Source organism: Neovison vison, chromosome 1 (assembly GCF_020171115.1).
Source record: "Neovison vison isolate M4711 chromosome 1, ASM_NN_V1, whole genome shotgun sequence".
NCBI classification, from domain to species: Eukaryota; Metazoa; Chordata; class Mammalia; order Carnivora; family Mustelidae; genus Neogale; species Neogale vison.
Genome location: NC_058091.1, coordinates 213,657,195 through 213,682,541, shown reverse-complemented (window position 1 = coordinate 213,682,541; position 25,347 = coordinate 213,657,195). Strand labels below are relative to the sequence as shown.

At 38.6% G+C, this 25,347-nt stretch overlaps 2 protein-coding genes across 5 annotated transcripts in view; one reads left to right on the top strand and one right to left on the bottom strand.

The window, feature by feature from the left end:
- The window catches only part of PDE8B (phosphodiesterase 8B), a 239,164-nt gene extending 237,269 nt beyond the window's left edge, over positions 1–1,895 (top strand). For 3 of the 4 annotated variants that reach the window (XM_044266652.1, XM_044266643.1, XM_044266668.1), the window contains exon 22: positions 94–1,895. In XM_044266652.1, coding sequence (XP_044122587.1) covers positions 94–203 — 110 coding nt within the window. In that variant the 3' untranslated portion in view covers positions 204–1,895. The remainder of the gene's footprint in view (positions 1–93) is intronic. The other variant, XM_044266658.1, reaches the window with a different exon arrangement.
- A 2,605-nt stretch (positions 1,896–4,500) lies between these two features.
- Positions 4,501–25,347, bottom strand: part of WDR41 (WD repeat domain 41) — a 44,788-nt gene continuing 23,941 nt past the window's right edge. Inside the window, exons 7-13 of the mRNA XM_044266680.1 lie at positions 20,338–20,400; positions 16,147–16,257; positions 9,904–10,088; positions 9,092–9,213; positions 8,197–8,285; positions 7,172–7,305; positions 4,501–4,715 (exon numbers count right to left, since the gene is read on the bottom strand). Of these exons, the coding sequence (XP_044122615.1) occupies positions 4,563–4,715; positions 7,172–7,305; positions 8,197–8,285; positions 9,092–9,213; positions 9,904–10,088; positions 16,147–16,257; positions 20,338–20,400 (857 nt within the window). The 3' untranslated portion in view covers positions 4,501–4,562. The remainder of the gene's footprint in view (positions 4,716–7,171; positions 7,306–8,196; positions 8,286–9,091; positions 9,214–9,903; positions 10,089–16,146; positions 16,258–20,337; positions 20,401–25,347) is intronic.

Genomic DNA, 25,347 nt, shown 5'->3' with positions numbered 1-25,347 from the left:
CTCTTCCACTTCTGAACCCCAATCTATCTCACAGAGCCCCGGCCTTAAATATGTTCCGGTCACCTAACTTGTGATTCTTTGATGTCCTTGCAGCCTTTGCCCATCTGCCAGCCCTGATGCAACATTTGGCTGATAACTACAAACACTGGAAGACATTAGATGACCTCAAGTGCAAAAGTCTGAGGCTTCCATCTGATAGCTAAAGCCAAGACAGAGAAGGGGACCTCGGGATTGGCGAAGGGCACTGTGACTCAGTCGTGGAAATAAGAGGCATTCATTTCTAGTGAAAAGGACAGGTGTAGGTTAAGGAGTTGGGTGTTTAATATTGGACCTTTAAATTATTTAAGTCCCCAAACTGCATTTTTAGAAAGTTACATTCCGTGAAGAGAAAGACCTGTTCTTTTGAACACTTAGTGAGAGAACAAACACATGGCAAAATCCTTTGTCCTACTGTCATCCTGTGTGTCCTCGTGAAACCATGGAGCTCATTTACTATATATAATTAGCAGGACACAGCAGCAAAGACGGTGCCTGTGAGCCCATCTTGCTGGATGACCAAGTAGCTTAGCTAGTGTCTCTTACCATAAAAATCACCTTCACTGTTTAGCTTGACTATTTTCCTCAAGAGTCTCAGCCTGAAGAATTCATAATACCTTAGGGGAAAAACTATATAAAAAATGAGCAAAACAACTAGGACCAAATCACTGATAAACTAGTTGGTTTTGTCACCTCTATGGGTAAGCAGTTCCTTTGCTTAATGGTGTGACAAGCAAGGTTGACCACAGCCTTGGCCTGGTGAGTGCCTTCTGTAGACTGGTAGCAGTGGCCTGTGTAGCTGTCTTTCCTAGAAAAGGAATTCATCTTAACAGAAAGTACTTCATGATGGGGGAGGGACTGACACCTTATTTGGGGGGAATCCAAGAGCTTCCCTTATTTCCGGTTTACAGAGGCAGTCACAAGGCACTAAAGTGAGTATATAAAAGCCATTAAATTTGAATGCCCTTGGATAAACTTTTTTTTTAAGAAAATTTATATACATTTGCTGTTTAAAGTTTTTATTAAAGCACTCTAAATTTGGTGGGTGTAAGTCTGGAGTAGCTTATGCAGTGTACCATCTAGACATCTCTTTTTGGGGAGGGATGGGGAAGTTTCAAGGTTCAGATGTTTTTAACCTATCTATATTTGAAACCTTGCCATTTTGCTTTAATGATGTAAAGAAGAAAAGACTGCACGATGTGTAAATAGATTGGTAAATAGGCATAAGGAGAAGCAGTAAATACTATTTTATGCTCTTAATTGTATGCTAAAAGCTTCTAAAGCACAAGTGCATATTTTTATACAGCTCTTTTGAAAACTTTCTGTGATCTACATAAAGTCAGACTTGAGATTTTCCTTTCTCTTTTACCAAACGACCCTTCTCTATGTATTGTAAATATCAGAAACCTAGTAAACAAAATATCTTCATTTTCCTTTTCAAATCCTCTGTACTCCATGCTGCATTTTAATGAGGTATAAACAGAGGCTGAATTAGTTGAGTAGTATTTTTTTCAAATGAAAATTGGAATGCAGAACACTTGAAACCAGTACATGGAAAGAAAAAAAAAAATGACTTATCACTACATAATGTGCCAATGTTTTTTTCTATGTTTTGTACCAAAAAATGAAATCATATATGACAATTCCACGCAGAGAAATGTATCTAAGTTATTTTTGTTAGAAAAGCGAATGTGCTTGGTCAGGACAGCAGCTAGCTTTGTGTTGTAATGCTGCACTATGTAAATGTGATGAAAGTGTTTTTTGTGAAGTACTTGTAACTAAATTCCTACAGCCATTTTTCATTCCCAACAGCTGTTTTTATTTTATCTCTTTGGCCTAAACTTTTCATTATTTCAAAATTTCGCTTTAGTGTCCTTTATTTCATGAGTCACACACTTTATTTTCAGACACATTAAATTCAGGATGTCAAAATCCCATTTTAAGGAGCTAAATAACTTGCCTAGGCTTCAGAAACTTGCTCGAGACAAGGACAGTCTTTACCTCGCCATGTCGCTCTCAGTTCCATTTGGTAAGTAACATTTATCAGATGTTTGACATTTTCTGTATGCATGTTACAGCTTACTCCTTGTAATGTCAAACTAAAATGTTAAAGGCTTTAAGACTGCCAGGTACCAAAGCTTTAACACAGCTACAGTCTTAATCAGTGTGTAATCCTCTGAACTGCTAACTAAATATTGCATTCTTCCATATAGTCTTTCAGAAGGTATAAACTATTATAAATGCCTCTTTATATTTGTTTCCTAAAACGTTCTGTGTTGAACACACCCCCACTAATTGAGAAGAATGCTATCTAATATAGGTAGAAGTCATATTAGACCGACTACTTAACTACAAGTTAGTTAGAAGGTCATTCTTGTACAGGTAACAATGTTTTATAATTCTAAGTCAGGACTGGTTCGTCTTAGAGGCAAAGAACAAGCCTTAGGCTGAGAAAGGAATGATACAGTGCCCCTGAAATTTAGGCTCTTGCTTGTATTTACGTGAAGACAGCCAGAGAAGGAGGTAACAGGATATTTTTAAATAAAAATGACAGGACCCAGTACCTACTGTTACTTTGGGTGCTTCAAGTTCAGCATCTAGCAGCAGTCTACACACAACTACTGAGCAGCCATCACGTCTGAGCCCTATTAGAATCTCCCCTCTTTCTGAGTGGGAGGCTTCCCTCAGAAAGATCAGAGGATTGATGGTGGTACTTACAGTACTAGTTGCTCCCCAAACTCACCTATGGTTTCTGTCACTCCATGGGAACAGATTACTATCGGAAAATACTAACCCAACACCTATTAGGAAATACAGCAGTTAACTTGTATAATTCATGGAAGAGGTCTTACACAACTCAGGAAAACAACCTGAAAAACTTAAAAGACCTCATGTAAAATGTCCAAAGAAAAAGCGAGCTAGTAATGGAAGGAGGTCCAGTTATCAAGGAAAATTTTAAAGCCCGAAAATGACTGTGAGATACCTAACTAAAGTGATCAACAACCTGATGCACTAAGACCAGGGCAAAGGGCTAACTGCAAGGTCTTACCTGCATGGGCCTCAGTTTCCTCATTCCTAACATCAGGGCATCAGACTGGCATAGATGACCTTGCTCTTCCAGTCTGGAGGTAGCAGAAGCAATGGTCGAAGGTAAAACTAGTAAAAGCATCAATTTATAAAGATTCCATTATGGGTGAGTGGGAGGAACAGGTGAACTGGCAGAGAGCAAAGGAGCGGGAGTCCTCCTCCTACATGATAACAGGACTCTTTGATCAGCACTTTCAGCGTAACTCCACAATTAACTCCACTTTCTTTTTAAATTTTTATTCTTTAGTACCAAAGGGGAGAAAATATCTGTTCTAAGGCTGGTGGGGTGATAAAGAGGATTAAGTTGGAGTGGTCCTGCAAGTAACTACACAAACGAAGCCTTTCTCAAGTCTTTCGTATTGGAGGAATGGTAAGATCAATCAGGCACTTGTGGCCAACACTGACTTGGGAAGCACGGTATCTCTTTACTGCTCTAGCTCTCATTTCAGGCACAAATGAGGGCTGTGTGCTGGTCCGGTCCCACCTAGCTAATAGCCATTCAGCCACTTCACATGGGGGGAGAAAACCACATCCTGGTACGATTCCTATTGACCTGAGTTTGTAGGAATAGTAGCAGGTAAACTACAACAAAAGCATTTAAAGAAATCGGCACCACCAATAAAAAAGGTGGAGTTTAACAGTGAGAGACTCAAGTTGCTCACAGAAAGTTCTTACTTAGTTACTAAAGACCAGGAAATCTGTAGGATGTAGGATATATTTATCACAAAGATTCTTAATCCAAGAGGCTCTAAGGAAAATCAAAGAACAAAATCTTCTAACGAATGCCACAGTTTTACTGTTCTATTTCCACCTCCCTCACAGGGTCTAGGTTCAGAAGAAGCAGCTCAAACCCAGCACTCACCCCTTGAGCAGCAGCACAAAGCACAGGCTCCTGGAGGTCTCCAGCTGTAAATTCAAGATATGCTACATCCTATCTGTTGTTCAGTGGATTTCTCATTTTTATCCCAAAATATCTGATATTTTCTGAAAAGTAGGCTTGTTAAATTTTTAAAACAGGTATAGTTAAAATACTCATTTTGAGAATAAAGGCAGGTACTTTAAATTTCACAAGGGTTTAAATATGAAAGTACATGTAACTTTTAAAAAAACTTTCGTGATAAGAATGTAATTAGAGGGAACAAAATTATACTAAATCAAGTGAGTGAGAGGTTCTGAGCACTATAGACCCATTTCCTCAGTGGTTTCAGGTTACTGCTATATGAAAAGTCAAAAAACGTATAGTGTATTCTTTGGTGAATGTACAAGAATACCAGAGAAACAACTTGCAACTCTTGATCTGGGGGTTGGGAGTTTGAGCCCCTCACTGAGTGTCGAGATAACTTAAACTCTTTAAAAAAATAAATAATACATTACAAATTTCAGTATTACCCTATATTTGACATTCAAGGTTCACACACACGTATTCCAATTTCCTTCAACTAGATGTCAAGATATAAGTCACCATTCTCCTCTAATTTTTGAAATAATTTTAAACTGCGCAATCCAGATTCTCTTTCTCCATTTTTCCACAAAATAATGAGATGGTCAGCAGAGCACGTCACTAGTCCATGATCTTCGAAGTATAGAAACATCTGTAAAGAAATGTAAAGCTACTGATTATAGGAATTTCAAAGAGAAAAGGTGAGGCTAACACTAGACTAACAGGTGCTTGTAAGGTGGGTAACTTGTAGACTTACTTGAATCTGAATGTCAAACTCATTTTTCATGAGAAATTGTGTAATGGTCTAGCGTTTATCTATATGCTTATATATTTTAATAATCAGAACTATAACAACTATTTTTGTGAAGTACACGAATTCCCACAGCATCTTTTCAGTTTTGCTGTAATTCTTCAGGTATTTCAGATTATGTCAGAAGTCCAAGGAGAAGTGCTTAGTCAATTCTACCTCCCCACTCCCATTATTTATGGACAGTTGGCTACCAGTAAAATGTCTAAATTCCTAATTCGGCAAGATAAACACTGGCTTGAACTCTCTAATCCATAAGCATTTACAGAATGCCATCTGTATGCTCTGGTCCCTACCAAGAAGAAGGTTCTAGTTCAGTTGTGAAATCACATCATAGTTGAAACAAAGACCATGTAATCAGGGTACTAAAAAATGTAGGATTTGCCACAGAAAGAGAAGACCTAGATGAGTAGATGAGTAACAACTGAAACTGTCAAAACTTCAAAAACCTAAAACTTCCGAACTGAAGGGAAGGTCATACCTGATGAAGAAAAGAAGAATTAAAAAAAAGCTAATGAGAAGGCAGCAGAGCTACCTCTGGAGTAGAGAGCAGAGCTTGGCAAAGGCAAGAATGAAATGAAGGAGAGAAATACAATATCGAAGAACAGGATGGGAGTTTTCTCTGAAATAATTTTGAACAAAACAGGATAAGGCCTCAGCTGATGATCTGTAAGTGAAGAGGGGGAGGAAGGGGAGCAAAATACAAAATACTACAGGTAACAGGATTGGCTAGAAAGTAAGGGTAAAAACATAAAAGGAATGAGGAAATTCAGGAAGCACCAAAAGGGAGCCAAGATTTTTCTGAAAGAAGCCAGAGATTTAAAAAAAAAAAGCTTTAATGTCAACACTTTAAGGAAAATTCCTCAGGTCTACAGTATGGCAAATATGCCACTATGAAGGTTATCCCCACCATATATATATTTTTTTTTTTAAGATAAATATACTTGGAGACTCCCCACTGAGCAGGGAGTCCGATGCAGGGCTCGATCCCAGGACCCTAAGATCATGACCTGAGTCGAAAGCAGATGCTTACCTGACTGAGCCACCCAGGTGCCCTTAACCCCTGCTATTTAAAAATCTTTAGTGGGGTACCTACTGTTAAAAATAAAGCCAAAATTCACCAGCCTTACTGGCAAGGACATTCACAATCTGATGCAAAACTGCTTTCTCAGGCTTTCTCTCCTCCTACTGTCTGTTCACAGAAAACCACTGCTCCGGCCTAGCCAGTCTGCTCCTACCTCCACGTCAATACAATCTTTGCACTTCTACCACATTCTATTCTCCCCAGTCCCACACTACACAACAGCCACCTAAGCGAAAGCAGAGTTTAAAAGCAGAACAAAAGGAAAACAACTGGGCTAGTGTTAGAGGAAAGCAAGGATAAACAAGACCCAATACCCAACATTAGGGAACTTGGGGGCACAAGGCTATGTCCACCCTCTGCAACCTTCTAATTCCTAAGCACTCACTGTCTACAATCATCTGGTCCTGCCTGAGCAGCTCAGGGTAACAACTTACTTGGGCTGTGTCCTTCCTCTCTATAAGATCCAGGAGGGCAAGGATTATCCTACGTGTATCTTTGTGAACTCCAGTGTCAAGTCTGCTGCCTACAATCTAGGAAATAACTGCTAAGTGTGGTGCTGCTCCTAAGCATAAACACACATTCAAATGAAGAGTCGAGTCTGCCGCTCCCTGGCTGTGAACCAGGGGAGAACAATGGAAGACATTCATTACTTAGGGCTCCGCTCATCTTACCTCGAATGATCTTATTCCCTTCATTAGAGGCAATATTATAAATATTATAGTAAATTTAGTAAATACTAACGTATTTGGATTTCCACAAGTTAAGAGTTGTGTACATATTACAATTCTTAACTAATATTTTCATATATGCACAGCAATAACCAATGCCCTAAGACTTAGGAATAACTAACAAAATACGATCCTTCAAAAGAAGGTAAAAACAGTGCTCTGTTCCAGTCTGCAAGGCTTTAACTCTACATATATAATGCAACCCTCCATGCACCCTCTACTACCGTTAGGTATTCAACATGATTCATGTTGTCCGATTCTCCGCTGTCTCCATCTCCTAAATAATTGTGGTTAAGCCCATTTTTAGAAGGAACACATTCCTTGCTTCCTCACATCATGTCTCTGTAAAGGGGGATCTTAATTGCACATGCTATAACCTATCCATGTTTGGACTGAGCAAAAACATACAAAGAAAAAAAAAACAGGTCTTTATATGAATGTAGGATATATGAATGCCCTAAACCTTTATATGCCTATTAAAAATATACCTCCACGGATGAGGAGTGTCCAATCAAATCTCCAATAAGCTCCAATGAACATGGAGGGGCATTTTCTTGTTGCTTTTTAACAGGCTGGCTGGCTTGTTTGTTCACTCTTCCAAATCCCCACATGTTAAAAAAACCTAGAAAAACAATCATTTCGATCACTTCCAAAATTACTGTGCTCTTTACTTCAAATACAAGACCAAAAAACCAAAATATAAATGCAAAGATGTTCTGTACTTATTTTAGTCAAGGGCTAAGGCAATGGTATGAAACGCTAAGCTAGGGTTTTTGTAAATCTGTTACTTCGTTTCATCTTAACTACCAGGTTTGCTGCTCATTTCTTTTATTGGCCCCACCTACCCACTGGTGAAGGTGTAGTAACATGACAAAAATGCACTGGGAATCAAAATCTCCTCTCTCAAAGAGGAGAGCAGTAAAAGGCCTGGATGTCAGTGTCCAAAAAAAAAAGTCACAACACAGATCTATCAACGAAGGGTAGATGAAGAGCAACGTGTGTCCAAAACAGTATCCCAGCACTTAACCTGACCAGAAGAAACTCCAGAGGTACCAGCACCTGAGTTCTTACACAAAGGTTGCTAATGAGCCAGTATTTTGTTTTTCAAACCAAACACCTGCAGGTCAAGAGCTTGTGAGATTATGATACAAACACAAAAGTGTTTTTTCCCATAAACTGAGTTTGATATCAATGCTTCCAGGCTGAAAGAACACTTAATTTGATATCTCATGGTACAAAGCCTCCTTGCCTATCAAGCATTATGACAGACAATGAATAATTACTTTAATGGGCCATATGTTCAGAAATGAAAGTTTCCCTAAGAACAATAAAATACTAGTTGACTTGAAGAAAAACAGGCAGTTCTGCATTAAAGCAATATTAAGATATGAATCCGAGATCCCGATTAGCATAGGCATCATGTAAACACGCCTGTTTGAAGCACAGTGTACAAGACTCCTGTGCTGCACATAACCGCCAGGCCTCTGTCTTTCATATAAGAAAAGACACGCACCTGTTGGGACAGGTTCAGCGGCAAGCTGCTGTTTTTCTCTTAACTCCCAAATGCGTACACTGCCATCTTCTGAGCATGAGATTAACTGCCTGTCAAAACAGAAAATGTGTGATAAAAAAGAGAATGCACCATGGAGGGCCAGTGCTACATTTGCAGTGAAAAATCAGTGGAGCCCTCAGCCGCTTTTCTCCAGCTCTCGGCAGGAGCTGATAAAAATCCCAATTTAACATGACTTCACAATGCAAAGTAAAAGCACTCTTTGGGAGGGGCAGCCGTTATACTGTTAAATTGGCTCAAATGATAAATACCTCATCCCATTTTGTAAAACACAGAGTGTGTATTACACTTGCACAATATCCTGATCCGTACCCCCCTTCCCACCTCTTACTCTAGCTCTTGTCAGGGTGGCTCTCACACTAAAAGTATCCTGCATAGAAAATAGTATTTCCTTCCTGTGATTTCATCGCTAGAAACGCAGCAGCCAAATGTATACTGACAGGAAAGCCCTCGCTTAGTAGCCTCACACTACAAGATGACCATTTCTTTCTGGCCATGAACAACTACAACGAAAAGATGATTTTATGGAAAATCTAACAAGAAAAATGAGCACACAGCGCCCAAAAGTCTTTGTCTTTTTAAATAAATACCAAATTTTAATGTTATCTCTCCTTATAATAAAATTCCATGTAATTCATTTGAACCCTGCTTCTTGTAAATGTTGTAACACACTGCCACAAACTCTTCTGTTAGACAGCCATGGGTATTCTCCATATCCAAAAAAATTTACCAGATCAAACCAGGGGCCAGATAAGCTTTGCCACTGGAGAAATTACCTTGGAGGCACTGGGAAATGTGAGTTTCTTTCATCTGTTACAGAGCAGATGGGAATGTGTACCTGTTCGGAAGTTTGGCAATGTGCAGGACGTTAGAGTCATGGGCGCTTTTCTGGCAAGCAATCACACGCTTCATTTGAAGGTTATACACATATAAACCCCTTCCAACTGCAGCAAATACATTCTGGTGGGGAGGGAAAGTTGAGAAATGGGCATAAAATTAGTACTTGCCACTACACAGTAGAACAGATTTCCAGCCCGGCTATGACATCAGAAAGCCACTGTTACCTTCCCTATTCCTAGCTTTTAGTCCTAACTACTGTACTGCCCCCTGAAGTGCAAAGGAAAGCTCAGGGCACTTGAAAGGCAGGAGGACACAACCACCAACACAGAAGTTCTGCATATTACATGCCTGAGCATCACCTTCCCTCACTCAACTATGACAGCTAGAGAGAGCAGCTATGGCTGCAGAATGGCCCTACTGCAGAAGCTGCTGAGGTACCACTGCAGCTGTCATTCACATAACACACTATCCCTGCGACAGTACTTAGCTTCTTTTTGCCTGGACAACATGAGCAAAATTACCTGCACTCCACATCTTAAGCATCCAAGAGACCTATAAAGGACACAAGGAAGTGTATGCTATAGGGACACTATCATCTTAAGATCCTCTGAAGGATTTTCAAAAACATTTTTCCAAATGTATTATTAGAAATACCTTTTTACTAAAACAACTTCAACCTTAAGAAGGTCCTTTCCCCAATATTTATGTTATTACGACAGCCTCACAACATCTCATTACATCTCATTAAGGTGAGGAGAGCAAGTACTATTGCCAATTCCCTTCCCTTCCCTCCCCCCCTTTTTTTCTTACCTCTTCATCCCATGTGAAATGATGAATAGAAATGTCGTTTGGTTTTTGGCAGAGTTTTATTTCTTGCTGGGTGTCCAGTTGTGGAGATGGGTCCCAGAAGTTGCATTCACAGGCCTGCACAGTCCAGTCCAGGATATCCCAGATGATCATTTCTCCAACATGGGAGCCAGTTACAAAACTCACATCTAGGCAGAGTTCATTTTTGCCTCATTAGTTATCATTTTACAGAGGTTAAAGGTAAAAAAAGGAATCGACTACCTACTAGTAATGCTCTATAAAACAACATTTAGAAGAGTGAAATACCTAGAAGCCAAAGAGATATATATAACAGAACAGCAAGAAAGAGACTCAAGTCTACTTAGTTTTTTAGTATGTGACAACAGCATTTTAATTCAGTGAGGAAAGAAATGCCTCACACTGGATTATCTGGTTAACTAACTGAAGACTAGAAATAAAAGAACCTTACCTTGAATCATATACTGTTTAGAAAATGGACCTTTCTCTGGTGTCTCTCTTTTCCTGTCACAGTATTACCATACTCACACTTGTGACACCGGATGTGTGCTGGCTTTTCCCACACCAAGCCATTCTGTGACTCTAGCTAAGCGTCCTACAATTTAACTCATTCTGACACTCTACCTGGAGGTAGCATCACATGCCAGCTGCAAGTCCAGGTTGTTACCTGTGCTTCTGACCAATCAGCTCTAAGTCGGAGGTTCTCACAGCGCCCCCTCAGGTTCAACTGATTTGCCAGAGCACCTCACAGACCTCAGGAAAACAGTTTCCTGTTTGCCATGAAAGGATACGATAAAGGACAGAGATGAACATCCAGAAGGAGATCTGTAGGACAAGGTGTGTGGGGAGGGCTAGAGGGCTGTGGAGCTTCTCTGTCTCTTCCATGTTCTCTCCAAGTCTGCCGCTCTCCCAGCACCTCCATGTGGGGGGCAGTCTGGAAGCTCTCCAAACCCCACACTCCTGGGATTTTTATGGAGGCTTCCTCAGGTAGGCATGATCAATTATTAACTCCATTTCCAGCCCTCTCTGGAGAAGGAGGGTGGAGCTAAAAATTCCAAGTTTCTAATCAGCATATGGGTCTTTCTGATGACCAGCCCCCATCCAGAAGCCCACTAAGAAATAATGGTTTCATTACAACCAAAGACAATCCTACCACCCAGAAAATTCCAAAAGATTTAGGAGCTCCTATGTCAAGAAATATTAGACCAAATATTAGAACAAAAGATGCTCCTTGTGCTCTTATCACTTAAGAAATTATGGGGGTTTTAGGAGCTCTGTGCCAGGAACTGGGAGCAGAGACCAATATATTTTTTCTATTATTTTACATATGCCAAAGTAAATTTCAAATATATTAGAACATTAAAGGTGATTAAAGGAGGGGCACCTGGATGGCTCACTAAGTTAAGTGTTTGACTCCTGGTTTCAAGCTCAGGTCATGGTCTCATGGTTGTGAGCGGAGTATCCTTCCCCTGCTCACTCAAGTGTATGCACTCGCTTTCTCTCTAAAATAAGTAAAATCTTTTTAAAAAGATGCTAAGGGCTGCCTGGGTGGCTCAGTGGGTTAAGCCTCTGCCTTCAGCTCAGGTCATGATCTCAAAGTCCTGGGATCGAGTCCCGCATCGGGCTCTCTGCTAGGCAGGGAGCCTGCTTCCTCCTCTCTCTCTCCATACTTGTGATCTCTTCCTGTTAAATAAATAAAATCTTTAAAAAAAAAAGATGCTTAAAGGATTGAAAAAATAAAGGTAAATGCTTTTATAAATGAGCAGTGCTAAAAAGCTCTATAAAAGGCAGGATGGGGAAAGATTTATGTGTAAATATCTGCTCAGCAAAAAAAAATCATATTTAAATGACAAAAGGATGGAAACACTTGCAACTCAGATGTCAAAGTGGGTCTGTTATACTTGATACATAAGGAGCTCCTAGAAACCACTAAAAATAAGACAAATACTCCAGGAGAGAAATGGGGAAAAGACCTGAACAGGCAAAACAAAAAATACAAATGGTCAGTAATGATGTGAAAAGTTACTCAATTTCCTTAATAATCAAATCTAAAAGCAGTAAGATACTACTTATTGATGTGAAAACTGGGAAAGATTTAAAAAAAAAGAAAAAAAAACAGGAAAATTCCCAATGCTGGCAACAGCATAGGAAATCAACACACTTCGGGCCTACTAATGTCCTAGTACAAACTGCTATAGTCCTTTCAAGTTTGTTGATATGTATCAAAACCTTTAAAAAAAAATGTAAACGCATTGATCCAACAATTCTACTTCTAGAAATTTATCCTTAGGAAAGTAGATAAAAGATATATATGACAAGGTTATTATACATATTATTAAAAATATGAAGATAAGTATCTAAATATCCAGTTGGGGACTGAATAAATAAGACATCTACAAAATAAAAATAGTAATGCTATTATTAAAAATTGAGTTGTAAAAGTACGTTTCTATTGCTTTAGAAATATACTCATAACATAGTATGACAAAACAACAAGCCATATGTGTATATATCTACATATGCACAGAAAAATGTCTAGAAGGATATGGATGACCAGTGCTTAATTCTATAGCATGGGACAATTTTTACATTCTTCATGTTTCTGTTTTCTCATTTTCCTACTATGAGTATGTATTACTTGTATAATAACAAGTTTTTATAACCTTAAAATAAAATTAGCCAACTAAGAAATCTTATAAATTATATATGTAATAGAAAATGGACAACTGGGGTGCCCGGGTGGCTCAGTCAGTTGACCAGCTGCCTTTGGCTTAGGTCATGATCCCGGAGTCCTGGGATGGAGCCCTGCATCCAGCATCCTGCTCGGGAGGGAGTCTGCTTCTCCCTCTGCCTGTTGCTCCCCGTGCTTGTGTTCTCTCTCTCTCTTTCTATCTCAAATAAATAAAAATCTTTAAAAAAAGAGAAAAAAAAGAAGAGACAACTGTTGACACTAAAAATTATCTTAAAGAAATTAATTTATTTTAATCCTACATATTTAGGTAAGGTAGAACAGAACAATACAATGTGAGTCTAAAAACCCAAGTTCTAATTGTGGCTCTATTACTAGCCCCTGGTCCTCAAAAAATCACTTAACCTTTTTCTATCTTGGATTTCTTATGCATTAAATGAGGATGAGTGTAAAAATCCAATAACAAATGTGTAGCTATTTTAAGAAAGCATCTAATGTTATCTTCGAGTTCCCAGGATTACTCTGAGTCCCCAGTATTATTCCATAACGATGGTATTGAGACATCCAGTTATTTGTAATGTAAGAAATCAAAGATGAGTTAATTATGATTTCATTATTCCATTTATCAAATGAACCATGATATAAATATCTACTTACAAGATGAACAATCTCTTAGAAATAAAAAAATTACCAACAATCATACATGTAAACATTATTTTGTCTTGGTTCCAAGTCCAATTTCTATGTTTGTTAATAGCCTACAGAATTTGCTATGTGAAGAAACAAGTTCACTTCTCATCTGTGCAGAGAAGTAAGTTTCTAATTTTATTAGTGGGACAGTTAAAGTAGTACTACTCTTTCCATTACCTTCCTTTCCATCCCTTTCCCTCCTCTTTCCAATTTCATTCAAACTACAAAAGAACCAAAAAAGTGAAGGAGTGAAGATTCCTGACACTAATTCCGCATGTGTCATTTTAACAGTTAACTTAACCCCAAGACCACTGAGCTGCCTGCTCTGACTTAATCCTCCCAAATGTCTGTGATTCATCTATGCATTAGAAATAAAGTATTTGAGGGGCGCCTGGGTGGCTCAGTGGGTTGAGCCTCTGCCTTCAGCTCAGGTCATGATCTCAGGGTCCTGGGATCGAACCCCGCATCAGGCTCTTTGCTTGGCAGGGAGCCTGCTTCCTCCTCTCTCTCTGCCTGCCTCTCACCTACTTGTGATCTCTGTCTGTCAAATAAATAAATAAATAAAATCTTTTAAAAAAAAGAAAAGAAATAAAGTATTTGTGCCCAGTTGGAATTTTTCACCTAAAACAAAATACTGGTATTCAGCTAAGTTAGTGTAATTTATCACTGTGTAATATATATTCACAAAGAGGTCACTCAAAATGTTTCACACAAAACCACCTCAATGATATATATGGATGGATTTTCATCCAATGTAAGTATCAAAAGTCACTTAGTATGAAATCTTACTCTTGTAATTAATTGTCTATCCTTCCCTCACAAGTACTAATGATTTGTGATTACCATACCATGGTGTCAAAACAAGAAAAGGAATAAAATGAAGAAGAACCAGAGCCTTTTGCTAGAAGGCATAAACCAAGTTATCCTGTATGTCTGTGTTAGAAAACCTTCTGCTCACACACTCAGATATCTCTGGCCAACCTGTTATTCATTATCCACATTTGTGGAATTCTGTCCTATCATTCTAAGGTTGCCTGGGCACCTCAATGAAAAAGTACTTCCCCTGTGAAGTAGAAACCCAGTAACTATCCACATCCTCCATGATAACTGTGGGGAAAAGACACAGGGCTGAGAATGGAGCTGGGAATTACACAACAGAACCGTATCAGGATCACTGAAATCTGTAGTACAGCAAACATGCCTACATACAAAACACGACGGTCATAATATCATTTTCAAATTCTAACAGACTCTTTGTCCATATATGATTCCTCAATACGCTTCTGGCTTTTTTTTTGGTAGTGTAATTTTATGGTCAGGGAGTTAATAAAGCAGAAAGTACTAAGGGTTTCCTGTAATTTTCATTAACAATTTTTTGATTCTGGATTTCCATTTTCCTTCCCTTAAGAAGTTGCAAAGAAATACCTAAAGAACACTTTCTTGGTTAAACTGTCACAAGCTTCTTTGCATATCACGCAGCAAAAGAAATGTCATGAGGTTAGGGCCTTCTGAGTAACCTCCCATCACCTTCACTGAGGAACCCTGCGGACCAATGGTACCGATGCTCCATCACTAAACAACTAGGCCTGACCAGTGTAATGGGCCAGGGCACTGCTGTGCTTTGGTTAGCAGCTCCAGGGCCTTGGAGCTAGGGGCTCAGTGTCAGAGGGTCCCCAAGTAAGAGCTTGTCTTTTGTGCTGCCCACCATGGCAAAAGAAAGTAAGAGCCCCCAGAGAAAAATAAATGGGTGCTCCCAACATGTTAACTTCTATCACCACAGACAACCCAGTCTTTCGAAAGCCTTGCAGCTGGGTTGTATAAGAAGATGGCTATCAGGGAAGAGGACTTCGCAGCTGGAAAGGGCATTCTCACACATATATCTGAAAAGGTGATTCAGTGGCAGGAAAATGGAAGACTGCATTTGGTGCTATCTGTATTCACCTTTGTTTTTCCTTCATGCTTATTATACAAAGTATCACTCAAAAAGAGCCAACCCAGGGCTCAGGTCAGGGAGGGCTGTCCAGTCCTCCCACTATATCATATTCACAGCATCCGCACAGTTTCTCTCACAGTTTCCTTCAGACTGTCATCAAACGAAAGCCACCCAGGACTTCTCTCCTATGAACGTGGAGTGCAGATCCCCCAGCAGAGTGATGATACAGAGGGGTCACTATATCTGAAAGTCAGCCAACTGAATGCCAGGACTGGGTTTGCGATCCTACCCTGCCATTGGATAAAAGAGTCACCTCACAGGAGATGATGATTAATATCACTATGACTCCAAATAAGATGTCTGGAAAGTCAAATCACACAACTACCAGGAAGAGCAAATATGACCAACTTCTGCAGACCTTTCCTTTATCTTGGTGGTATTCTCTGGCAGTCTTCAATCATGATTCCACCCCACTTGAACCTGCTCCTTCTGCTCTAAGTGTGTATGTTGCTATATGATACTGTACTGTGTGGTCTATAGAAGAAAAACTAACCAGAACCATTTGCCAAAAATGCTGAAATGCTCCTAAGTGTTAGTATTTATAGCCCACGACACTCATCCCACAGCTACCACATAGCACCTGAGATAATCATGCTCCCTCGATCATCTTTTTTCTCTGCCTCATTCTATTTTTCTTATTCTTACCTCTTAGATGTACCAATCTATGAAACTTGGATCAGTTCCACTGGCTTAAACCTCAGAATTATTAGACTGCTGATCCTTATTAGTGTAAAGCATTATTTAAATGATGGTAATTACATAATCATAAAATAAAACAAGACTAAAGTTCAGAACAGGTTCTGTTAACAAGTGCAAAATTTTACAGAAAATAAACAGGTACACACTATAAGCTTACCATTGACATTAACCATTGAGAGAATATTATCCTGGTGATCAAGGAGGCGCTTAATTTCAAGAATATCCCATTCTACTGATTCTTCTGTGGGTGCTACCAGCTGGAAAATTACTAAATGAAAATAAAGATATAATTTTATTAAAATGGTCAAAGATGATAGAATTCTATTTCTGCTCAAAAAGTTAACATTTCATTAAGTGATAAAGATCTAAAATATTGAAAAACCCATGGCACCTGAAAGATCTAAAATATTGAAAAACCCATGGCACCTGGGTGGCTCAGTCACTGAGCATCTGCCTTCGGCTCAGGTCATGATCCCAGGGTTCTGGGATTAAGCCCCACATCGGGCTCCCTGCTCATCGGGAAGCCTGCTTCTCCCTCTCCTACTCCCTCGGTTTATGTTCCCTCTTTCTCTGTCAAATAAATAAAATCTTTTAAAAAACAGTAATAAAATAAAATATTGAAAAACCCATCTCCAAAGAAAGCCTTACTCATACTAGAGTGTATCTTTCAAATGACTGAGATGTTCGAGATGATTTACTAAAATCCCAAGTGAGTGTGTCTTTACAATTGTTCCTTTATTAAAACTCTTCTAAGCCCAGAAGTTTCCATTCTATCTAGAGCTTCAGTGCAAGTCTGGCTACCCTGCCTCCATCTCTCCTTGGCCAGTGACTGGTCCATCTACAACCTAGAATCATCTTCATCATCAGCTTTCTCTACTCATGTTCTCAGGTCAGTAAGCACTGCTACAAAAGAAGCTACAAATTCATGTTTAACTTCAATTCAGCAAAGACTTCAGCAGCTATTAATTTTTTAACATTTTCTTGATACTCAGGCATACACTACTGAATTACAAATTCTCTGAAAATGTGCCTCCTAGTTTTTGTGTGTCACAGATGTTCAATGTGTTCCTTTAATATACTTTTGACAATAATAGATGTTCAGTGTGTTGCTTTACTCATTATCTGACTTTAACAAATAGTTTTATTTAAACTTGTATAGATCCTAACTTTAATATAGAAAACCCAAAAATCAAATCAACAGGAGTGATTCTATCAACATTTACTAAACATCTATTATGTTCCAGCAACTTAGACATCAAGTGTGAAAAAGGCCCAGTCACTGCACTAAAATACGGTCTAGAGTGGGAGTGAGACTTATAAACAAGCTTATGATCAATGTATTCAGTGCTGTAAATAAGTCACTGCCCCAAGTGCTATGGATGCTCACTGGTTAGGAAGACTGATATCTGAGAAGTGGGTAGGTCTCAGAAGTCATGTCCTTTCCAAGTGGTGGCTAATTACTAATGTCTGTCTCCTTTCTCACATTCCTCTCTGGAAAACAGATCATACCACATTTCTTTCTATGTCTCTGGACAATATGTTACCAACTGACAAATCTCTAGCCAAGAGATTTTATCCTGACAGCCATTCACATTCAAACTGTCTTTCAGTAAATATACGCTCACTTGGGATTTAGGTCTTTCAGTAAATACAAAGGGAATGCTTCTTGATACCTACCAAAGTTGTGTAAAAATTCTACTTATAGTTGGAATACTACCAAATTGGGACTGTGGAATAATGAGCAATGTACTATTTGATCAAACTAACAGAAATAATAACCTGAAATACTGACAAGAAAAGGAAACATACCCAAGTATGTTCCTACAAACTACCAACTCCTAAATATAATGTCAGACACTTCAGGCAAGTATTCAAAGGGTCATCTATGTAATAAGTTCAAGGAAATAAAACAAATATAAATTAGATCCAAAGACAAAAGGGAAGGAATAGTCAATTCTAAAAAATGGTTAAGAAAAAAAATAGCCTGGTCTTCTAAACCAAGATGAAGTCTCTGAGCTGACAGCCTTGCTTAGCTAGCAAAGCCTCAAAATCACTGACACACACAGGGAACTCAGAAAATTTATTTCCTACTGAAGGGGCTTCCTGGGTGGCTCATTCAGTTAAGCATCTAACTCTTGGTTTCAGCTCAGGTTATGGTCTCAAGGTTTTGAGACAGAGCCCTGGTTGATTGTCTCCCGCTCCCTTCCTCTCTGCCCCTCCCCCTCACTCATGCATACACATAATAGTAAACAAATAAAATCTTAAATAAAAAAAATAAAGAAATTGTATTTCCTGTTGAAAGGAGCATGTCCTCACACAGAAAAAAGAAATTGATATGGAACATTTAAACCCAAGAACATGGCACAAATTGGGTCTTAGAAATAAAAAAGATAATCTATTTATGAGAATGAAATTTATTTTTATTGTATTTTTTACTTATTTATCTGTTTATTTTTTTATTTTTTTTTTTATTTTTTTATTTGACAGAGAGAAATCACAAGTAGATGGAGAGGCAGGCAGAGAGAGAGGGAAGTAGGCTCCCTACCGAGCAGAGAGCCCGATGCGGGACTCGATCCCAGGACCCTGAGATCATGACCCGAGCCGAAGGCAGCGGCTTAACCCACTGAGCCACCCAGGCGCCATACCCATCATGGAGCCCAATGCAGGGCTTGAACTCATGGCCCTTTATTTTTATGTAAGGAAAAATAGCATTATCTTTTATGCTAAAACTAAAAAAATGCAGAAACTTATTTTTAAGATTTCATATTTTTTACAACTTATTTTCTGAATAAAACCTATTCTTTGCTGAGATCATGTTGTTCAGACTTTTTTTGTTAAAAAACAATTTTACAAAATGAGGGTGGTAAATGATAGTTTTCTTGTTCTTGCTTCTAATGTTTTTACTAAGCAAAATACTTTTGTACTAGTTAGAAATTTAAGAGTGTAGAAATGACCGCTGTAGGCAACAGGAGCCACTGAAGGCTTTAATCAAGGGATCAGCCTGCCTTTAGAGAGATTCTCTCTGGCACCTCCTGGAAAATATATCTGAGCAGCCCTAAACTAGAGGAGGACAAGGCACTGGAGAAGTACTACAGCAGAAGAGAGGAAAGAAGGCAGGTTAGGAGACTAGCAAAACAGAGCAGGCAAGAGGGGAAAGGAGAGCCTGAACAGAGCAGCAGTAGTGAAACCGAAAGAAGAGGATCAAAATATTTAGAGCAGCAGGTCCTCAGAGTATGCCCGCCAGCCAGCAAACTCAGCAGCACCAAAACACGTGTCAGAAATGCAGAAGCTCAGGCCCCACTCCAGACCTGCTCTTAGCAGGCACTCCAGGTCATTTTAATGCACAGTACAATCTGAGTTAGGTAGTAAAATCAGCAAAACTCAAAGTGATTGGCTGGCTACAGGAGGAGAAAGGCAGGGAAAAGCTATGTAGGTTTCCTGCGCCATCAAAAATGTAGGAAAACTGCATTTCTGCAAGGAAAAGAAAAAACTAAACAGAGTTATAGTATCTTTTGAAACTTATTGTATGGAAAGAAAGGATAAGCATAGGGTCTGGAAAATTACTTCTCTGACATGATGACGCAAGGACAGGTCAGTTGAAAAAAGAGCAAGTTGGCTGCAACATCAAATGCCCTCTGGGATACATTAGAAAAATTCTTGTAGAAAATAAGCAACCTTTAAGCAGCCTGCTTACTCTATCACTTCTCGGCACCCCAATTCCATTCAAAAGGCAGTGGGCACAAAAGGCTTTTCCTACTGTGGGCTCCCTGGCACTAAAAGAGCCAACAGTCAACAGTTAAGTGGCCTTTAAACAGCAGATTTATAATCAATTAATACATTTACAGAATTCCTCTTGCCAGTCTCCCTCCCTCTGCTCTGAAGGCCCCCTACTACTCTGAAGGAAATGGTATAATTCCTCCCAAGAAAATGGGCCCCACTGGCTTCCTGAGGCAAAAATGTGATAGTGGCTGCTTCAGTAAATTCCCACAAAGAACATCCTCCAACCATCCAACTCAAGCATGGGATAGCTGTTTTATGTGGTTAAAATGTTTGCTAAATATATGGCTGTGGATCAGCTACAGAGAGGACTATGGAATGTAAGTAGCCTTCTGTGGCATCAGACATAGGGTTACCCTGCCCCTACTTGGCGAGGTTAGATCAAGCACAAAACAAAAACTGACCTAACGTCTTGAAAATGTCTCCTCCTTCACATCACTTCAACAATGAAACCAGGCCAACAGTGGGGCAGGGGGTGATGTCCCTTAAATTAAATACTTGTCTTTCCGAAATATGTATACAAGTCTAGTTTTAATTTTTTTTAAAAAATTACATAAAGAGTCCTACTCACTCAGTTCTTTGCCAACTGCTGCCACAACACAGTTCTTAGGTATTTCAATCAAAGCACTGATCCCTTAAAAAATATAAAACAAAGGTCCAATTATTTTCTTCAAGAATGACATAAAAAATGAAAACATTCTAAGATTTATGTCAGTCACTTCCCAGAAAGGGGGTGAAACAATAAAGCTTACACAGTCTGCTACACCACACTTCCGTGCTTACCTACACATGGAAAATGATCCTTCAAAACATATGTGAGACCTACAGAAGACACTGATAATATTATTAAGGGCAGAATATGCTCTTTGAATATTTTTACCATTGTGGTCAACTTTTTTACCAGGGATCCCTTAAGATAATCACCGGTATCACTCACAAGATGGCTAGCTCAAATAAGATGTAAAGCTGGCATTTTCCTCAATGTAAATTCAAAAAGCCTGAGCAGGCTCCCTGGCAGTAAATTAATTAAGTCATAATAATCAACAGCTAAGAATATGGCCTTTAAATAGCATGTTACTAATCAATTAGTACATTCACAAAATTCCTTGTATTACTGGAAAAGTAAGAGTTGTGAGTATTTTTTTATAGCTGAATCATGAAAAGATCTTAGGGTAATCTTAACTTTCATAAAAGACATTAAAATTATTACTTTGCCAGCAAGAATTAAAGAATTATATTAGATTCAGAACCACTTTGAGTTAGTAAAAAAAACTTTTAATTAAAGTTAATTTTCCATTATGAAATATATGTAACTTATACCTATATACACATATACACACACACAAATATATATGTGATTTATAATATACACAAATTTGAAAATATTCTACTCATTTGCTTTAACTTACCACCCATCAAAAAACTAGCACTTTTGAGATATGGGGAGTATTTCTAACCTAAATCTTTTCTTCATGTAGGGTTGTTTTGACAGTACGCTTTGTATTTTTCCATGTTCAAGGAGGATGAGGGGATAGTGGAGGAAGAGAAGGGGGAGCAGTGATACAAACCAAAGAAGTGGAGAAGACAGGAGAGCAGAGGAAGAGGTGTAAGAGGAGAATTCTAGATGCAGAAAACAGCTTGTTTAAACAATGTCACAGGAGCAAAATGTACAGCACAAGGAATATAGTCAGTGGTATTATATTAACACTGTACAGTGGCTGTACAGATGGTAGTAGCTACACTTGTGGTGAGCACAGTGTAACATATAATTGTTGAATCACTATGCTATTCACCTGAAACTAATGTAACATGTCAATTATACTAAAATTAAAAAAAAATTTATCAAATAATGAAAACACTGGAAACTCAGCAATCTAGAAATAGCAACTTAATACACAAATCACAGAACACACTGCTTTTGAAAGACGAAAGATATCATGTGCTCTAGGTTCTTTCCATTGCATTGTACTAGGACTACCTTTGCTTATTTCCAAATACAAAGTAACTGCCCACAGAAGCCCTACTAGCCTAAAATCAAGAAAGGCTTATGAAATGAGCTTCCTGAGCTAAAGATCTAGAGCACTGCTAATTCAATGGCATCCTGTAATGTGGAAAACCCAAATCACAAAAAGCTCACAGTTGGTACCCTATGGTCTTCTCAAACATTTCTAAAAGATTTTCTCAAAGGATTCCACTATCTCTTGAGACTGATAAATAGGGCAATACTGTGATTACTTACCAGTTCTCAAAGATAACTTGCAAAAGACAGGGAGACTACAATAATAGATGGTTCCTTACACTAACATACAAAACATTCTTGTTAGCCCTGACTTCAGTATTTCACAACATAGTTAATAATAATTTTCATGGAGTAAAATTCACAGGTAGCCACAGGCTAGTGTAAGAAAGACAAAGGAAAATATACATGTAAATAAAGAGATATAACTCATGAGAATAGGAAATAAGAAAATACAATCTAGATACCACCAACATTACGAGGCATCAAACATTCAATGGAAAGGTAAAATTGTAAATCCTAGAACGGTATTTGATTTAGTTTTGCTAAGACATCACATTAGTTTTCTGCTATTTTATAGTATCTGGGAAAATGAGTTAGTTCCAAATGTGAACTGTAAATACAATTCACAGGGCTCCTGCTACCTTTAAAACTTCAATATGCTTAATAATGTTCTTTCTACAGTGTCCATGGGAAACACAGTTAACAGTGTATCACATGACTTCAAGGTTATTACTCAAATTTACTCATTTGTACTTAAGTATTTTTACTCTGGAGAGTTTTTAGTTTTATTTTTTAAGATCCTTGGTATCAGAAGTCAAAAATGATTTTCTTGGGTTTGGTTAAAACCAAATATCACCCAAATTCTGAGAAAACAGAATTTCATTAGTAAGTTTGCAGAATGTATGAACTTTATAGCAAAACCAATTATAAAATGAAATTATCCTTTGGAATCTATTCAAAGTCGATTAACCTCACAAATAAAGAAGGAAATGCTATTAAAAAGTCAAAAGGGTTTAATTCCACCTGTCAATGTGCTCATCAAACTCAGTTTAGGAACAGAGCCCAAGAGCATAAATGAAAAGGTTTTCCTTGATCACTTTTGAGAAATGCTGTTAGAATGGGTGAACCCGGTGGTAGGTATTAAGGAGGGCACGTATGGCATGAAGCACTGGGTGTGGTGCATAAACAATGAATTCTGTAGTAACAAGATTAAAGCAGTGATCACAAACCTCCCAAAAAACAAGAGCCCAGGACCTGATGGATTCCCTGGGGAATTCTACCAAACTTTCAAAGAAGAAATAACACCTATTCTCCTGAAGCTGTTTCAAAAAATTGAAGCAGAAGGAGAACTTCCAGACTCTTTCTATGAAGCCAGCTACCCTGATCCCTAAACCAGGCAAAGACCCTACCAAAAAGGAGAATTTCAGACCAATATCACTGATGAATATGGATGCTAAGATTCTCAACAAGATCCTAGCCAACAGGATCCAGCAGCACATTAAAAAGATTATCCACCATGACCAGGTGGGATTCATCCCTGGGCTACAAGGATGGTTCAACATTCGCAAATCAATCAATGTGATAGAAAAAATCAGTAAGAGAAGATAAAAGAACCACATGGTCCTCTCAATTGATGCAGAAAAAGCATTTGACAAAATCCAGCATCCGTTCCTGATTAAAACACTTCAAAGTGTAGAAATAGAGGAAACATTCCTGAACTTCATAAAATCTATCCATGAAAGACCCACAGCAAATATCATTCTCAATGGGAAAAAGCTTGCAGCCTTCCCACTGAGATGAGGAACACGACAAGGATGCCCACTCTCACCACTCTTGTTCAACATAGTATTAGAAGTCCTAGCAACAGCAATCAGACAACAAAGAGAAATAAAAGGTATCCAAATCGGCAATGAAGAAGTCAAACTCTCTCTCTTCACAGATGACATGATTCTTTATATGGAAAACCCAAAAGACTCCACCCCCAAACTACTAGAACTCATACAGCAATTCTGCAATGTGGCAGGATACAAAATCAATGTACAGAAATCAGTGGCTTTCTTATACACTAACAATTAAAATACAGAAAGGGAAATTAAAGAATCAATTCCATTTACTACAGCACCAAGAACCATAAGATACCTGGGAATAAACCTAACCAAAGAGGTAAAGGATCTGTACTGGAGGAACTACAGAACACTCATGAAAAAAACTGAAGAAGACACAAAAAGATGGAAGACCATTCCATGCTCTTGGATCAGAAGAATAAGCATTGTGAAAATGTCTATACTGCCTAGAGCAACCTATACTTTTAATGCCATTCTGATCAAAATTCCACCAGTATTTTTCAAAGAGTTGGAGCAAATAATCCTAAAATTCGTATGGAATCAGAAGAGACCCCGAATCACTAAGGAAATGTTGAAAAACAAAAATAAAACTGGAGGCATCACATTACCTGATTTCAAGTTCTACTACAAAGCTGTGATCACCAAGACAGCATGATACTGGCATAAAAACAGACACACAGACCAGTGGAACAGAGTAGAGAGCCCAGATATGGACCCTCAACTCTATGGTCAAATAATCCTCAACAAAACAGGAAAAAATATACATGGAAAAAAGACAGTCTCCTCAATAAATGGTGCTGGGAAAACTGGACAGCTCTATGTAGAAGAATGAAACTCAACCATTCTCTTACACCGTACACAAAGATAAACTCAAAATGGATAAAAGACCTCAACGTGAGACAGGAATCCATCAGAATCCTAGAGGGGAACATAGGCAGTAACCTCTTCGATATCAGCCACAGCAACTTCTTTCAAGATATGTCTCCAAAGGCAAAGGAAACAAAAGTGAAGATGAATTTTGGGGACTTCATCAAAATCAAAAGCTTCTGCACAGCAAAGGAAACAGTCAAAAAAACAATGAGGCAACCCACAGAATGGGAGAAGATATTTGCAAATGACAGTACGGACAAAAGGTTGATATCCAGGATCTATAAAGAACTCCTCAAACTCAACACACACAAAACAATCATATAAAAAAAAATGGGCAGAGGATATGAACAGACACTTCTCCAGTGAAGACATACAAAAGGCTATCAGACACATGAAAAAATGTTCATCATCACTAGCCATCAGGGAGATTCAAATTAAAACCACATTGAGATACCACCTTATACCAGTTAGAATGGCCAAAATTAGCAAGACAGGCAATAACATGTGTTGGAGAGGATGTGGAGAAAGGGGAACCCTCTTACACTGTTGGTGGGAATGCAAGTTGGTGCAGCCACTTTAGAAAACAGTGTGGAGATTCCTTAAGAAATTAAAAATAGAGCTTCCCTATGACCCTGCAATTGCACTACTGGGTATTTACCCCAAAGATATAGATGTAGTGAAAAGAAGGGCCATCTGTACCCCAATGTTTACAGCAGCAATGGCCACGGTCGCCAAACTGTGGAAAGAACCAAAATGCCCTTCAACGGATGAATGGATAAGGAAGATTTGGTCCATATACACTATGGAGTATTATGCCTCCATCACAAAGGATGAATACCCAGCTTTT